The sequence below is a fragment of the Pediculus humanus genome, genomic scaffold (assembly GCF_000006295.1).
Source record: "Pediculus humanus corporis 1103172107662 genomic scaffold, whole genome shotgun sequence".
Classification (NCBI taxonomy): domain Eukaryota; kingdom Metazoa; phylum Arthropoda; class Insecta; order Psocodea; family Pediculidae; genus Pediculus; species Pediculus humanus.
The window spans coordinates 55,717-74,676 of NW_002987271.1; the positions used below are offsets into that span (position 1 = coordinate 55,717).

At 25.9% G+C, this 18,960-nt stretch overlaps 2 protein-coding genes across 2 annotated transcripts; both read left to right on the forward strand.

The window, feature by feature from the left end:
- Positions 1 to 5,497: 5,497 nt before the first annotated feature.
- Phum_PHUM279890 (ATP-dependent metalloprotease, putative) lies at positions 5,498 to 7,433 on the forward strand (the record flags this gene model as incomplete). Its single annotated transcript, XM_002426775.1, has 2 exons — positions 5,498 to 5,502; positions 5,759 to 7,433. The coding sequence occupies 2 exons, from the start codon at positions 5,498 to 5,500 to the stop codon at positions 7,431 to 7,433; spliced, it is 1,680 nt and encodes a 559-aa protein (XP_002426820.1).
- A 946-nt stretch (positions 7,434 to 8,379) lies between these two features.
- On the forward strand, positions 8,380 to 10,193 carry Phum_PHUM279900 (uncharacterized protein; the record flags this gene model as incomplete). The annotated part of the gene is made up of 2 exons (XM_002426776.1): positions 8,380 to 9,843; positions 10,149 to 10,193. The coding sequence occupies 2 exons, from the start codon at positions 8,380 to 8,382 to the stop codon at positions 10,191 to 10,193; spliced, it is 1,509 nt and encodes a 502-aa protein (XP_002426821.1).
- Positions 10,194 to 18,960: the final 8,767 nt, after the last annotated feature.

The window sequence follows — 18,960 nt, forward strand, 5'->3', positions numbered from 1 at the left end:
ATTTCATTCGTTTCGTCTCATAATATTTCAGTTAAATTTATTATTATTATTATTATTTTGGTCTGCTAAAAAAAAATTTTTTTATTTTTTTGATTTGTCAACGAAAGTAATAAAAAAAAAAATTTACGTCAAATCGTAAAGTTTTTTTTTTTTCTTTCCTTTTTTTCTTTTCCTTTGAGACTTTTTTTTCCCTTTTTAAAATTTGTTCATTATCAGCAAATTCGAACCTTTTTTTTTTTTAAAAAAAAAACCTTTTTTGGAAAATTTTTTTTTTTTTACTTTTCCACCTCTTCTCTCTCCCTCCTTCTTTTCCTCCCCTTCCTCCTCCCCCTCCCCTTGTCCCCCCACGAAAACGATTCGCATCGATTTTTTATCGGTACGTAAAAAAAATTATAACGTATTTATTTAATAAATATTAAAATATCGACAACGTTAAATTCTCCAGTAAAAAAAAAAAAATCTCCAGTAAACCGTAAACATGTCACACACGTACTTCCAATTATATTTTCCTCTCTCTCTCTCTCTCTCTCTCTCTCTCTCTCTCTCTCTTTCTCTCTCCATCTTTTTTTTTTTTTATAAATTAAAAAAAAAAAAGAGGAAATAATTGGTGAACCATATAATGAATAAGAAAAAGAAGAGGGCAAAAATCGTTTGAGAGAGCGAAAAAAAAAAATGAAAATTTTCTCTCTCTCTTTCTTTTGTTCCTTTGTTTTCCTCCCCCCATCCCCGTCCCCCACTTTCTCTCTTTTTTTTTTTTTGTTTTTTTCCATTCCACTTTTCACCGCCTTTGAAATTCAAGAAGTTTTTTTTTTTTTTTTTTGAATTTATAAATAAAAAAAAAAAGGTTTTCTTTGTCTTTTCGCGCGACTTGTACTTGTTATATTAAAATTCAACGGGGGAGGGAAGGAGGGGAAAGGAGAGAGAGAGAGAGAGAGAGAGAGAGAGAGGAAAAAAAAGTGTTTAAAAAACTTTTTTTTTTAAAAAAATAATTCTTATTATAATCGTATTGTTTTTTTTTCCTCCCCGTACTGTAACGAGAAAAACAAAAAAGTTTTCTTTTTTAACTGATTTAATATCGGTTTAAGTAAAAAAAAAAAATTAATAAAATTTTTTTTTTTTAACCAACTTTGGTTAAATAAAATACTTTTTAAATTGTTTGGGAACGTTTTTTTTAATAAGCTTAAAAATTTTGTTGTTGTTGTTGTGATTACAACAAACCTAAGAATTAAGGTATTTAAAAAAGAAAGAAAATGTAAAAAATTGTTATTATTATTATTATTATTATTAATTTTTAAAGTTAATAACATGATAAATTTTTTAACGAATATATATGTAATTAATTATAACAAATTTTTTTTGCTTTTGAAAAAAATTGAAAAACGAATCGAAGGCATTTTGTCGCGATATCTAAAAAAAAGGGAAATTTTAACCTTTTAAACAAGCCTTGTTAAAACCGAGGGAAAGAGTGAGAGAGAGAGAAAAAATATAAATTTATTTTAAAAACGTTAAACTTTTAACAAAATCAACAAAAAAAAAAAAACAAAAAACAAAAATTTATCAAATTTTAACAAAAAGTTACCAAAAAAAAAAAAAAAATGACAAAAAAATAAGAAAAAAAAAAAAAAAAAACAAAAAATTAATTAAATTTGTTGTTGTTTTTTTCTCCAACTCACGCATGTCAGAAACCAAAAACAAAAGTGCCAACTAACAAAAAAAAAAAGGGCAAACAACAAAAAATAACAAAAAATAATTTTTTTTTTTTCTAAAAATTGTTTTTTCGATGGTTTTATTTTTCTCCCCAAAAAAAAAACTATTTCGTTGTTAAAAGTATTATTTATAAAAAAAAAATTGATAATAATAATAATAATAATAATAATAATAATAATAATAATAATAATAAATTAAAATAAATTTTTAAAACTTTTTTCTTTCTTTTACGCTACGTTAAAACTCAACACCATTTTTTTAAAATTATTTTGAGTCGGATTAGGTAAACATAACTAAAAGTAGGATCGATTGTGAATTTTTTTTGAAAAATTTTTTTCCCGCGCAAATTTAAATTTAAAAATCTCAACTGAAAAAAAATAATAATTTATTTCGAAGTTTACGTGGCATTAGGGGAAAATTATTATTACACGTCAATATTAAATATAATCATCAAGTGATAGAAATAATTTATCGGGTGATAAAATATACGTGTAGGGGGGGCGTTGACCTTTCAGTGATAAATAACGGAATCATTTTTCAATTACGTTAAAAATAATATAAGGCATGGTGGGAGGAGAGAAAGGGAGGAGGAAAAGAGGGGAGGGAGAAAGAAAATTTTCTTTCGGTTTTTTTTTTTTTTTTGTTTTCAATTTAAATTTACACCTTTTTCTTATATACATACATCTTCTGCTTTCTTTTAAAAAATAAATAAATAAATTAGACTTGCAAATAAATAAAAATAAATTTTTAATCGAAACTTATTACGATAAATGAAAATTTATGGTTTGGTGACTACTCGCAAAGAAAATAAAAAGTGAAAATGAAATAAGGGAAAAGAAAAAGGGAAAAGAAAGAGAGAGAGTGAGAGGGAAAATGAGGGAGAAAATTAAAATATTCTAAAACATAGAAAAGGGTTTTTCTCAGTTTAAAATCAGATTTGTTAAGTGAAGGACACATCTGACATCTTTCTACGAATTTTCATTTTTCGAATTCCTTTAAAACATGGTCTGACATATTGTCACTGATATCCATATTAATGACGGAAATGAGTCGTGAGAGTGATTCGACTTTTCAACCTTTTCATTTGTTTTTTTCTCTCTCTCTCTCTTTCCTCCCTACCCTTCCCCTCTCTCACCCTTACGTAATAATTAAGGTCGCGTATTTTTACGTTTATTAATTTACTCTTGTTAATTATAATAATTTTACGATGAGAATCAATCAAAACGACGATTAATAATAATTTTTTTTTATGTTTATTTGTAAGAAAAAACAATGTTGCCAACAACGAAAAAAAAAAATTCATTTAAAAAAAATATGGTGACAAACTAATAAATAAAAGTTTAATTGTTGAAATTCTTTTTTTTTTTTTTTATTTCCATGAATAATTCTTATGTAAATCGAACATTGGAAACTTAATATAAATTCCAGACACGTAGGTAAATTTTCTTTTAATTTTTTTTTTCTTTCCTTTCTTCTTCTTTTTTTTTTTTTCTCTCCCCCCTTCCAGCAATTACATTTTAAATAAATTTAAAAAAAAAAAAAAGAAGAGGGAAGAAAGAGAGAGAGTGAGAGTGAGAGAAAAAAAAGAAAAACAAACAGAAAAAAAAAATAAAATAAAATAAATTAAATTTTTTTTTTATTCAAAGTTTACTTTTCTCTCTCTCTCTCAAATTCTTTAAATTTAATTTTAATTCTTTATCATTATTATTATTATTATTAAAAAGTAAATCTAACCTCGAATTCATTTTTTTTTTTTTTTAATTTAAATTTAATTAACGAGAAATTATTATTTAAAGTGCGAAAATTTAAAAAAATAAAAAGCGCGCGAAATTTTTTTTTTATTTTTTAAAAATTTATTTTAATTGTTAATAATGCTTTTAAATAATATTTTTATCGTTTTTCTAGTTAATTAATAATAATAATAATCGAAATTACAAATAATTATTGTTATTGTCTGTTTGTTTGTTGTTTGTTGTTGCTGTTAAAGAGAATAAATAAATGCGTAGGAATTATAATCGATTTGTTGCGGTTAAACGTCAACCATTATATATATACGGCCCATATATAATTGTAGTAAAACTTTAAAATTTTATTAGAAAACTTTTTTTTTTTTTTGTTATTTCTCTCCCGCGTTTGTTCATTATGATTGATTTATTTTATTATTATTAATTTTTTTTTTACAAGCTATTATTATTATTATTTGATAGTAGGAAAAAACCGCCATTTTATGTGTCGCCATTTTTCTTTTGAAACTTCAAATTTTTTAAATTTAAATTTTTAAATGACGAATCATTCATTGGTTAGTTGGTTGGTCGGAAGTTGGATAAATTCAATTATAAAAATCTTATCGTGATGGAAAAATTATTATTATTATTATTATTATTAATATGGAAAATTTAAAATGATTTCTACTGCTTTTATAAATTTCGTTTTTGCCATCTGCTTATCGTTATTATTATTATTTAAAATTTTTTTTGTTTTTATGATAAAAGCACTCTCTCAAACGTATTTTTTTTTAAAACAAAATCGTTTGTTTGTTTGTTTGTTTGTTTAGTCAATCATTATTATAAAAATTTAATGATTTGTTAATTAATTTCGTCAATTTATACTAAAATTTTTTTGTTAAAATAATAACGAAAAATGCGTCGTCGTCTGCACCCAATGTTTACGTAAAGAATAGCGTAATAAGAAAATTAATATGATAAATATAGAAAAGAATTTTAAAAGAAGAAAATGGCGTCAAAAGATTTATTTATTTAAATAAAATAAACAAAAGATATTTACCGCGTTTTTACCTCGTTCAGTATAAGAAAAAAAATATTAATGTAATTTAATAATAATGATAATAACAAAAAAAAAATAATAAATCGAAAATTGATACCTAAAAAAAACTTTCTTTTTTTTTTTTAATTAATTAATAATAAAATTATTGATTTTTTTTTTTTTTATTAAAAATTCGAGATAAAAAATTTTTTTTCAATTAAGTGGCATGAAGAGAGGTAATTAGTCGTCTTCTGCTCAACCCCCTCCCACCGACAACTTTTCATATTTAAATCCTCATTAACTAACTAACTTTTCTTTATTTTTCTAAAAAAAAATTAAAAAATATTTTTTCTCCCCTTAATTATTATTATTATTAAACACCGTTTAAAATGTTTACTTAAAAAAAAAAAAAAAATTTCTCAATTTATGTTGTAAAACCAATTAACTAAAAAAATAAATAAATACATCAAAACTATTAATTTGTTTATGTTTTTTTGGTTAATAATGTTAAAAAAAAGTTTTATTACGTCATTACGCATACCCTACGTACGTTCTCGAAATTGTTGTTAAATTAATTTTAAAAAAAAAACGCCGCCAACTTTTAAAAAAAAAAAATTCCATAGAGTAATAAAAATAAAAACAATCGAATCTTTTGTATACAAACACAAAAGTTGCATTTTTTTTTTTTTTTAAATTATTTATTATTGTCCCTTTTATTTTTTTTTTTTTGCTGTCGGCGATTAGTTTATCCGTTTAAAAAAAAAACAAACAAATCGGGAAAAAAGAAAGAGAGAAAGAGAGGGGGAGAGAGAGAAAAAAAAACATAAATTTAAATATGTTCTATGTCGGGGTGGGAGAGAATTTTTAAAGAGTGTAAAAATTACAAGTTAATTATAAACATATTGCAATCGTTTTCTAAACAAAATCATCACATCAACGATGGAAATCATTTATTTAAAAAAAATCAAAGAACGCTCGAAAAATATATTAAAAAAAAAACACGTGAACTTTTATCCTTTGGATTATTATGGTGTTTAAAAAGGAATAATAATAATAATAATAATAATAGCTATAATAAGTATTATGTTACAGGTAAACAAAAAAATTTAAATAAAAAAAAATTTTTAACCTGCGATGTTCGGTGTCCTTTATTAACGTCATTACAATTGATAATTGATAACGACGTGAAATTTTCTTATCACATAAGAACAATAAAAACAGTGAAACACATAGAAACGGTGAGAAAAACATTCAACGAATTATTACAAAGCTTGAAAGGTTTTTTAAGTATACAAAAAAAACAATCCAACGATCCTTTGACGTTGGACGTTGAAAATTATTTGAAATCCCAAAATTCAAATGATACGAAGAAACAAAGCGAAAATGATAAGATAAAAATTGCTTTTGCCGAAGGTTACCTCTCCGGAACTCGTAACGTGACCGGAAGTCAAACACCAAAATGGATGAAAATTGTACAACCCATTCTCACGGCACTCATTGTTATAGGTTTGTGTTTAGCATTTTTGGCATCAACGAACGGTTCCATGTTTAGAATGCAAATAGGAAAACAAGTTGAAATTGATCCGGTTGAAATAAATGTCACATTTGAAGATGTTAAAGGAGTTGATGAAGCCAAACAAGAATTGAAAGAAGTCGTTGAATTTTTAAAAAATCCTAATAAATTTTCTGCGTTGGGTGGAAAATTACCGAAGGGAGTTTTACTGGTTGGTCCTCCGGGTACTGGAAAAACTTTACTGGCAAGAGCGGTCGCCGGTGAAGCGAGAGTTCCTTTCTTTCACGCAGCCGGTCCTGAGTTTGATGAGATATTAGTAGGTCAGGGAGCAAGGAGAGTTAGAGATTTATTTAAAGTTGCCAAAGAAACAGCTCCCTGTGTTATATTCATTGATGAAATTGATTCGGTAGGTTCGAAAAGGACCAATAGCGTGTTACACCCTTACGCGAATCAAACGATTAATCAGTTACTATCGGAAATGGATGGATTTCATCAAAACGAAGGCGTGATTGTTCTCGGTGCAACAAATAGAAGAGAAGATTTAGATAAAGCACTTTTGCGACCGGGAAGATTTGACGTAGAAGTGACCGTACCTACACCCGATTATCACGGTCGTAAACAAATATTCGAACTTTACTTAGGTAAAATATTATGCAAGGAGGTAAACGTTGATCTTTTAGCGAGAGGAACCGTTGGATTTACCGGTGCCGACATTGAAAATATGGTAAATCAAGCTGCTTTGAAAGCGGCCGTTGACGGTGCCGAATGCGTCACGATGACGTATTTAGAAAATGCAAAAGATAAAGTTTTAATGGGTCCAGAAAGAAAAACGAGAATACCGGACGAAGAAGCGAATTTAATAACTGCGTACCACGAAGGTGGACACACAATTGTCGGATATTACACGAAAGACGCACATCCTTTACACAAAGTAACAATTATGCCGAGAGGACCTTCGCTCGGTCACACGGCTTACATACCCGAAAAAGAACGTTATCACGTAACCAAAGCTCAACTTTTAGCCATAATGGACACGATGATGGGCGGAAGAGCAGCGGAAGAACTCATATTCGGACCGGAAAAAATAACTTCGGGCTCATCAAACGATTTAAAACAAGCTACCGTCATAGCGACTCACATGGTTAAAGACTGGGGTATGTCTGAAAAAATAGGTTTGAGAACATTAGACGAAAATGTCAAATCGATAGTTACCGTTAATGAATTGGGACAATCTTTGAACGAAGCCATTGATTCGGAAATAAAAAGAATTTTACAAGAATCATACGAAAGAGCGAAAAATCTATTGAAAGCACATTCGAAAGAACACAAATTATTAGCCGAAGCTCTTGTCAGGTACGAAACATTGGATGCCGAAGATATAAAAGCAATATTAAAAACTAAAAAAGATGAAGATAATAATGATATTCCAATTAATTTAGATGAATGGTAGTAATCATTTTTTTTTTAATTATTGTTATTAAATTTATTTTTTATATAAAAAAAAAATTTTATCAATAAAAAAAAATTTACCAAAAAATATTCACGTGTTATTATTATTTAATTATTTTTTATAAAACCGGAAATCATTTTTTTTGTGATTTTAATAAGTGATAATAATAATACTCCGATTTAATTCGACGGTAGAATTAAAAAAAAAAAATTTTTTAATTTCCCGCTGAAATTTTTGTTTTGTTGTTGTTGTTGAATTTAAAAAAGGGAAAAAAAAGGCGGGAAATTTTAATACGTTTTGTCAACAATTTTCCCTTCTTTATTTTCGTCATAGAACAAATGATATTATCACCAACCATTAGGGTTAAAAATGATTAAAAAATATAAACAATGTAGAGTTAACATATTTTGGTGTAAATTAAAACAAAAAATTATCGGTGATGTTTAGAAATGTTGGCCTTAAAAAATATTATAAAGAAATTATCCGTGTTAATTATAGATTATTAAATGAAAACAGTCAAAAATTAATAAATAAACAATGTTTCGAATACGCACAAGTACAAAACAATGTTAACTTAATACCCCAAATCGTTAATAATAATCATGATGATGATGGAAATATATTAAAATTTTATACCAATAATAAAACAAAACAAGAGAATCATTTTAAAAAATTTCATCATCATCCGCCGCCATTAACTTCAATCATACATAATAAAAATTTCCTTGAGGTTAGAAAACCTTTGACCTGCGTCAAATATTACACAACAGAAAATAAATTGACAGCAAATAAAGATCCTAAAAAGAATAAATTATTACCATGGCTCTTATCATTATTTAAATATAAAAATAAAACAAAAATTAATTTGGTAAAAGAACCGAAAAAAATTGATAAAAATGAAATTTTTGAAAATGCATCGTCCAAAGAAGAATCAGAAAAAATCAAAATGGCTTTCACCGATGGATACATGGCAGCCTCCAGACAAATCCTCGAACCCAAACCCACATCGAAATTCATGAAAGTTTTCACACCGATATTGACAATATTTTTCATAAGTGGTTTTTTAATTTGTTTAATTATAATTGTAAGTGGATCCGTGTTCAGGACACAAATGAGTAAATATTTGGAAGTTAATCCTGAAGAGATACACGTGACTTTTAGAGATGTTAAAGGAGCAGAAGAAGCAAAACAAGAATTAAAAGAAATCGTTGCTTTTTTAAGAAATCCCGAAAAATTTTCAATATTGGGTGGTAAATTACCAAAGGGTGTTTTGCTAGTCGGACCTCCGGGCACTGGAAAAACTTTACTCGCTCGTGCCGTGGCAGGAGAAGCAAAAGTTCCATTTTTTCACGCTGCCGGACCCGAATTCGATGAGGTTTTAGTCGGTCAGGGAGCGAGGAGAGTGAGAGATTTGTTCAAAGCTGCCAAAGAAGTAGCTCCATGTGTTATTTTCATCGACGAAATCGATTCAGTAGGTTCGAAAAGAACAAACAGCACCCTTCATCCATATGCCAATCAAACAATTAATCAACTACTTTCGGAAATGGATGGATTTCATCAGAACGAAGGAGTCATTGTTCTCGGTGCTACAAATCGTCGAAACGATTTGGATAAAGCTTTGCTAAGACCGGGTAGATTTGACGTCGAAGTTATGGTACCCATACCGGATTATACGGAAAGAAAAGAAATAATTGAATATTATTTAAGCAAAATACTTTATAAAGATATTAATTTAGAATTACTCGCTAGAGGCACGGTGGGATTCACGGGTGCCGATTTAGAAAACATGGTTAATCAAGCTGCTTTAAGAGCTGCCATCGAAGGTGCCGATAGCGTGACTATGGCTTATTTAGAAAGTGCAAAAGATAAAATACTTATGGGTCCGGAGAGAAAATCAAGAATGCCCGATTCCGAAACGAATTTAATAACGGCATATCACGAAAGCGGTCACACGATTGTTTGCTACTACACGAAAGATTCTAAACCTATACACAAAGTGACGATACTACCCAGAGGAAGATCCTTAGGACACACCGCATACATTCCAGAAAAAGAACAATATCTTGTTAAAAAATCCGAACTGTTAGCAACTATGGACACACTCATGGGTGGTAGAGCCGCAGAAGAAATAATATTCGGACCGGATAAGATAACAACGGGAGCATCAAACGATTTAAAAGAAGCAACGTCCATAGCTACTCACATGGTTAAAGAATGGGGTATGTCAGAATCCGTAGGTTTGAGAACGGTTGAGGAAAATCAAAGGTCATCAGAAGCCATTGATGCAGAAATAAGTTGGCTCCTACAAGAATCTTATAAAAGAGCTAAAACGATAATAAAAAATTATTCAAGAGAATTAAAATTGTTAGTTGAAGCTCTTTTAAAATATGAAACGTTGGACGCGGATGACGTAAAAGCCATTTTGATGGAAAGGCGAAAAATTAAATTATTTTATTATTATTCAACTTTACGAAAAAAAAAAAAAATTTTTTTTTTTTTTTAACTTGAAATCTTTTCATTTCTATTTTTTCTTTTGTTTTTTATTTTTTTTATATTTATTTTATATATGTATACATATATATTTTATTTTTTTTATAAGACAATATTTATGTACATAAGTACACCCACTCGTTTTCAAAATGGTGTGTAATTGAATTATTATTCCTTCCATGATTCACAAAACAAAAAAAAAATTTGTTTTCTTTTTTTTTTTAGACACAAAACTGTCTTTCCGCCCATTCAATGTTTACATTTAACTAAATATTAACTCTGATGTTTTTTTTTTTTTTTTAATTTTATTTTTTCTTATTTCTTTCAACAACAACAACCGACAAACGACCCGACAAACAACCCGAGAAACAAAAAAGAAACATCAAATATGTCACCGACCGCCGTAATTCGGTGTTTAATAATTAAATTTTTTTATTTAAACTTAATTTTCGATTAATATTTATCATTATTATTATTATTATTATTATTAATGTAAATTTTATTTATAATTAAAATCGAAACTTTTATTTATTACGCTAGGTTATTAAAACATAAAATTAATAAATAAAATATTAATAATAATAACTACTATTACTATTTTGTGCTATCATTTATATTTGCGGTTTTTTAATAAATAGTTATATTAAAATTTAAATCATTTATTTATTAATTTATTAATTAATTTATTATTATTATAATTATTATTATTAATACGTTCGATCATCATGACAAATTAAAAATGAAGTAGTAATAATAATAATAATCGACGAGTGGGGAGGGGGGAAAGAAAATTATCGGAAAATAATATAATTATTTTTTTATAAAAAAAAAGTTTTTTTTTTGTGTTTGTTTGTTTGTTTGTTTGTTTGTTTTTGTTTGAGATAAAACTGTTTTGTAAAAATACATATATTTATTTATGAAAAAAAAAAAGTTTCGAAACATTAATCATAAAATTTTGAAACATATAAAATTTCATTGTCATCAATCAAGTCAATGAAAAATCCCAAAAAAAAAAAAAAAAAATTTTCTTGTAAACAATTTTCAAAAAGAAAAACCGGAAGTTGAAGACTTTAAAAACACGTGACAAAATTTATAAAATAAGTAAGTTTTACGAATACATAATAATTCAACAAAATTAAAATTTTTTAATAAAAACGTTTATAATACTGGAACAAATTGTAATAACGTAAAAATATTATTATTATTAGTATTAAATATTGAAACCTCACGCTCAAAAAATTTTTTAATAATAATAATAATTTTTTTGACTTTTAATTATTAAAGATGAAAATTTATGTAAGTTATGTATGTATGTATATAAGAGATAAGTTTTTTAAAAACTTGAGATAACAACAAAAGTAAACGCCTAACGGATTATGTTGCAACAAACTAAACATTTTCTAATATTTTAAGATTAATAATAATAATAATAATAATATATATTATTTCCCTTTGACAAACCAGTGAAAAGATTTATTTTATACCGAGAGAAAATAACACCTTTTCTCATAGTCCTTTTGAACTAAAAAACTAGATTTTGATGATGATGATGATAATGATGATAATAATAATAAAATCGAAAACTTTCCTCCAGAAGGTTTAAATGGTGTGATGATATTGGAGAAAAAACTTTTCTTTTTTTGCAAACGTTTTTGGTTAACGTTCTTGATTTCATTGAAAATATTAATTTTTGCCATAAAAAAAAAAAAAATTTTTCTTGTCGTCATTGAATATGGTAAATAAAGGTCAAGGTCGAAGAGTAAAATGGCAACATTGTTAAAAAGAAAAAATTTATTTATTTATTTATTTATTTTTTTTTTTGGGAGATTGAAACTCGATCAAAAAAATAAAAAGAATTTTTTGAAATAAAATTTTAGGAGGGAGGAGGGGGACGTTTGTTTTCGTAGAAAAATATTTTAAATTTTCTTATTATCAATGAGATCGTTGTCCTCTTATCAAACGTTTTAAATTAAACCCCCCTCCCGTTTTTATACAAAAGAAAATTTTTAAGAAGAAAAAAGAAAAATGATGTAAAGGCGAAAACAGAAACATTTTTTTGTTTTTCCAACGATTTAACTGATTTTTTTCATCCCTTAGTTAATAGAAGAGAAGAAAAAAACGAATAAGAGGGTGGATTCCAAACAAGGGTTTTTTTTCCAGGCAATTTTTCATTATTTAAATACGTGCGGTATACTATCTACCCTACGAAATTTTTTTCTTTTTTTTTTTCATTCTTTCCTCTTTTTACACGTCATTCTTTTAAACATGTCAGATATCAAAGATTTTTCACAAAGGTAGATAATCATCATCATCATCATTATTATCATTATCATCATTCATTTAAGAAAACTTTCTAATAAAGAGTCAAAAGATTCGTGTAATTTGACTTTAAAACAAAACAATGCTATTTATCTTTTATATATTTTTTACTTTTTTATTTATATAAACTTTTTCTCTGTCTCTCTTTGTCTCTCTTTCTCTCTCTCTTCTTTATTATTTTCTTTAAAAAATTATTTAAAAAATGAAAAATTATGAAAATAAGTAAATAAATTGTTTTTTTGTTTTCGTTTGAAAAGGTTTTTATTTTAAGTTTTAATTTTTTTTTAGCAAACTCACAATTGTGGTCAGGTAAAAACCAAGTAAACGTTAATTAATATGTCTTCTGCTTTAATGAGAAAAAAAAAAAAAAAAAAGCTGCTCGTGTGGAAATATTTTATTTAATATTATATATATATAAAATAATGTAAATGTTTCGTTATAAAATATAAAAGTAAAAGGTTTACATAAAAAATTTCATTTTCGACGTAATTATACGGTTAATATTACAACCGAGTTAACAAACCGGAAACTAAATAAAAAAAAAAATTTTTTTTTTTTGTTTTAACGGTTTTTTTTCCTCGTCGTCGATTCGACTCGCGGATTTGATGCGTGAATAATTTTTTTTTTTAAAATTAAAATAAGGTGTACCAACTTGTGAAAAAAAAAATAAAATAAGAAACATTAGCATCGTCCCTCTCCCGGAAAAAGATTAAAGTCAATCTTTATAAATCAGTGAAATATTTTCAAACCTGACGTCATTTTTCAATGTAGCTTTAACATTTTCTGACTAAAGGGATTAGACACATGTCCAAGAGATTGATGAGAAAAGGGAGAGAGAGAGAAAGAGAGAAAAAGAAAAACCCAACAGACAATCATTAGAAAAAACACTTACAAAAAAAAACAGCAACGGCAAAAAAAACGTTCGTAAACGAAAAATAACGTCCAAAAAAAAAAGGCGCTAAAAAAACAAACGAACGAACAAACAAACAAACAAACAAACAAACGAAAAAAAAGGAGAATTATTTAAACGATGTTGAACGTTTTGGAAAAAATTTATTTGGCAATAAATATTTTTTGATTAAAAAAAAAAAAACGAGACAGAGAAAGAGAGAGCGAACGTATAATAAAAAAAAAAAAAACGAAACTAAATTTATTTATTTATTTATTTATTGGTTTTTTATTTTTTTTTTAAATAATAATAATAATAATATCGTTTGTTTTATTTTATTTATTTAAATGGCATCTCATAATTTTACCATCCATTCCATTATAAAATCGAATAAAATAATTTTTTTTTTTAGTTTGATTATTCAATGAATGAATGAATGAAATATTTAAAAAATTTTATAAAAACAGCGACAACAACGACAACGACAACAACAAACAAAGAAAAAAACAATAATAATAATAATAGAATTGTTACAAAACATTTTTCAATTTGACCATTATCAAAAAAAAAAAAAAAAAAGATGGAAAAAGTTATGAAAATAAATCCATTACGTAATCGAATTTTCAAGTTTATCATCACGGTAATATTATATCACGAATTACATTTCATTACAACACTAACTACAATCGTATAAAATTACTAAAAAATATCAACAACAACAAACAACAACGACAACGACAAAAAAAAAAAAAAAGAGAAATTTTGTATTAAAACTTTTCAACAATCAATTTTAAAGTGAAAAAATATAAAAAAATAAAAACGAATTAATTTTTTTTTTTTATTCATTTCCCTCCAAAAGTTTTGAAAACTTATTTTCTTTTTCATTAAAAATATTATTACTATAAAAATTTACTTATTTTTTTCTGAAATAATAATAATAATAATAATAATGCTAAAGAAAATAAGAAAAGTGAAGAAAATGGAAGGTCGTAAGGTACGATATGCAATTTCAAATAGGAAATAAATGGCCAGTGCGAAATGGAGTGATACCTGTAAAAACCGACACAAGTATTTATGAAAACTGTACAGGTTCGTTGTCCTAAGGTCTAACAATCAACCGTGATTCTCAAAGTATAGCACACAAGATCTCAACACTAAAATATCTGTCGTGAATATAAAATGGAAAGATTAGACAAATAAGGGAGATACACGTCGTGTTCTCAGTAGGACACAAAAAGAACTCAGAAGAAGCGGGAAAAAGATTGAAATATAGAAATTTGGAACGGGAAATATCCAGGATGTGGGGAGTAATGACAAAAACAATCCTGATGATTGTGGGAGCACTGGGAGCCAGCCACAACGTTAAAAAGTAACTTATAAGAAGGTACACAAACTACAGGAAGTGAAACAAACAGCCTGTTTTCCTCCTAATCAAAAGGAATCGAATAAAAACCTGGAATTATATAATGGAAAACCTGGAATGAAATCCTGGAAAATTCTGACAAGCACTTTAAACTTCCCCCACTATTAAAATTGAAACATAATAATAATAATAATTAAAATAATTAAAAAAAAGAAAAAAAAATTAAATTTATTAATTAAATAATAAATAAAAATTTCATTAATTAATAAATTACGTTAAAATGTCAAAAAATTATCATTATTATTATTATTATCATCATTATAAATCCGTAAATTTTTATGTAATTTATAAAATGTCATAAAATAAAAAATGACTTGAAGGACGAGTTTTATTATTTCAATTTTTTTTTGGTTTCGGTCTTTTTAAATGAGTCCGACACTAATTAACAAATTTTTTTCTTTTTTTTTTTAATTGTTCAAATTAAAAATTAAAAAAACGTCGAGGGAATTTCGTATGCAACGTTGCATGTTGTAAAGCAGAAAAGGAAAAAAAATGGCGGGAAATTTGAAAATTTTTAACAACGTTCGCAACAAGGAAAAACGTATTTTAAAAAAAACTGAAAATGTAAGAAGGCGGTGGCGAGGGGGCGAAGCGGATGGAGGAGGCGGTGGGAAAGGAAAATAAAAGTCGAATAGGGGAGTGAGGTGGGAGGAGGAGGGGCAAGGGCGGAGAGAGAGGAGGAAAAGAGGAGGGGGAAAAAAGATTTTAATTTTTTTTTTTTTCTTATTTAAATTTTCAATTTTGTGTTAAATAAAATCGATTTTGTTTAATAATCGAAATCAATTATATTGATTTAACGAAATTTTTTTTTTTTTTAATTTTAAATTTTGACACGCACACAAACAAGAATGAGTGAATGAATGACTGATTGATTGACTGACTGACAAGTTTTCTTTTTCTTTTTAATGTTTAAAAAAAAAAAAAAAAATTTTCATCATCATTCGAAATGAAAATTTTTTTTTTATTTTATTTTATTTTTTTATTTATAATGAAATTTTTTTTTTTTTTACAAAAAATTTTCAATTTTCAATTTGTTTTTTTTTTTTATAAAACGAGAAAACTCTCAAGATTTTCTTATTTGTCATTCATTGATTTGATTTATTTCTTCCTTTTTTTTTATCATTTCACTTCTTCCGCAAAAGTAAAAAAAGAAAAAAAAAAAATTTCTTTTTAATACTCTTAAAAAAAAATTAGGTAAGAAAATAAGTTAATATATTAAGTTTAAAAAAAATCGAAACAAAAATTTCTATTATTATTATTATTATTATTATTAACTTTCACGATTTCATTTTTTCTTTTTTACATGGCTTTCGAATACGAATCGAATTTACCGTTTAAGTAAAAAAAAAAAAAAAAAAAACGTTTTCTTAGGAAATAATTTTTTTTTTTCTTCTTCCACGTCGGAATTTTTTTTTTAATAATCTTTCGCGGATTTTTATTTAAACTTATAAAATGAGTGTAAAATATTTATCGTTTTTAAAAAAGATTATAAAATCTAATTTTTTCGGGGGGGGCAGTGAGGGAAGAAGGGAAGGGAGGGGAAGCTAAGAGGGAAGGAATTTTTTTTTCCAAACAGGAAAACCGACAGATATTAAAGTCTAAGATTAATGATATAAAACAGGAGAGAATAAAGTTTTTTTTTTTTTCTCCGCGATTTGTTTTTTCCTCGAAGGTGTTTTTTTTTTAAAAAAAGAAAATTTTGCGTGGGTGTGTGGGTGCGTGTGCGTGCGTAACATTTATCTCATTGATTTAAAAATCAATTTTTCGTATTATAACGGTTTTTTTTTTACTTCGAGATATCGAAATTTTATTTTTGAATGTGTTTTCCTTGCACCTTTACCACCTTATTTCACGGTTTGAAAATTTTCAAATTGACGCCTTTGGTTAACAAATAATAATAATAATAATAATAATAATAATAATCATAAGTGATGTTTGCTATCATCATCATCATCATCATCATCATCATCATCATCACCATCAAATTTTTTTTTTTATCGACAAAAGACTTTTAAAAAAAAAATGTTTTTCCAAATATATATATTTTTTTTTATTACCCTTTTTTTGGGGGGAGAGAAATAAAAAAATTTTGTTTTGTTTGGGGGGGGGGTACGTGCGTGGGTGTTGGGATGCGTTGGTGCGTGAGTGCGTGAGTGCGCGGGTGCACATACGCAGGATAAAAAAAATTCGACGGATGATAAATCATTAAAAAAAAAAAAATATTTTTATAACTCTTTTCAACCTTTGAAAAGTTTTTCTACGGTTTTTTTTTTTTTTTTTTTGCAAAAGGAAAAATTATTTTAGAAAAAATTAAAAAGATAAAAATAAATAATGGCAGACGCTTGAGAATTGAAAATTTTCTCCATCGTAAAAATTATAACTCGAAAAAAAATTAAACTTATTTGAATTCTCATAGGAAAAAAACAAAATGAGGTGTCATGGCGGAAGGAAAGATTTTTTTTTTTTTCTAATGAAAAAATGAGTCGAATATATATATATATGTGAGAGGGGGTTGGAATGGGTATGAAAGTATGAAGAACATCTCTCTCTCTCTCTCTCTCTCTTTCTCTCTCTTACTCTATATATATGTCACATTTCATATAAATCAAACTTGTGACCTTTAATTTATCTTTTTTTTTAAAATGAGACAAACAAAGTTAATTAACTTATAATTTGATTCTTACCTTTTTTTTTATCCCCCGACGACGAATCATTCAACAACCAATCAAAGAGACGAAAGGTTTCAAAACAATGATAAGAAAACCTGTAAATAATAATAATAATTATATTAATGATAAAGATTTAAAAAAAAAAAAAATTAATAATTTTTTGTTTTTTTTTTTGGTTTTCAAGACTCGAATTTCGTTAAATTTTTTTACTTTTTAATAATAATAATAATATGAAGGGAAAGTAATATTAAACAGGAGAGAGAGAGAGATAGATAGAGGGAGGGAGAAGAGAAAAGAATTAATTATTGTTTTTCTAAAGGAAGAAAATAAAACTTGGAAGATTTGAAATTACTATCTGACATGTTTGGTTCATTTATTTGTTAAGTTTGTATTTTTTTTTTTTTTGTGCAGAGATTATTGAAACAATTTTTTTTTTCTATTACATTTTCTTCCGTTTTCGTACCTCGGATTGTTTAAGTTCTTTCAACGACAATAATAATAATAATAATAATAATAATAATAAAATTTTTCGTGTGCGAATGTAAATTAAATTATTTCAAAGTAAAATAAACAGAAAAAAAACAACCGTAAAAGGTTTTGATGATTTTTTCTTATTTAAATATGACAGGAAGGAGAAGGGAGAGAATGGGGGAAGGGAAAAATTTTTTTTTATTAAAATTAAAATGACAAAGGAAAAAAAAAAAAACAATAATTTATTATTAATTTTATGTTTTCATTTACCAAAAAAAAAAAAACAAAAAATAAGTAAAAAGGTTTTTTTTAAGTAAAGTATACAAAAAAAAAAGATGAGAAATAAATTTTTTAAAAACAAAATTAGAAAATATTTTTCTTTTTTTTCTTTCATTTTTTCCTTTTTTTTCCTTTTTCGCTTAAATGTGCATTGGTGAAAGTTGTTTAAACCAACGGTTGGTAACGGTTGGTTGAAAACCAATCAAATAAATTTCTTTTTTTTTTTTTTTTCAAAATCATTTTCTCTAAATTTTTCCTCAAAAATACTTTTAAAATAATATCTTTTTTTTTTTTTTTTTTTTTTATCTTTTTTCCTATCGTTTTTTTTTTCTTTAAATTCGTTTAATTTTTTTTTTCTTTTTTAACCCTTATTTTATTTTATTTTTATCTAAACGTAAATGATTAAAACTGTAATCAAAAAATTTATATATTATAAGGCTTTGGAAAGCCATAAAAGATAACTTATAAAATTCGATTTGAAGCAATCAAATTAACTCGATAAAAGGAAACCGCCGATTTTTTATTTTTTTTTATACGTTAAAAAAATTATAACATGATCGAGCATGTGATAAATCAAACATAAACAACATTATTTTAATTACGATTAAACAATTTTTTAACGCCTTAATTTTAATGTATATGCATTTTGTCATGCGTAAATGCATTCCTATCGGAAATTATAGTATATCTATAATTTTGTTTATTTTCTTTTTTTTTCCTTTTTTTTTTTTTTTTTTTTTTTTTGTTTGAAAAAAAAGAAATAAAAAAAAAAATTCACGAGAAAAATATTATTATTATTATTATTATTATTAAAAAATGTTTCCCTTTTTTTATTTTTTAAGTCCCTTGAGTTAGAGTTTACCATAAATTGCTAAAATGAAAAAAAAAAAAAAAGAAAAAAAGAAAAAGAGGGGATGAAATACAAAAAAAAAAAAAAATTTTTCCTTTCCTCCCCTCTCCCCTTCCCCCCTTTTACTTTACTCTTTC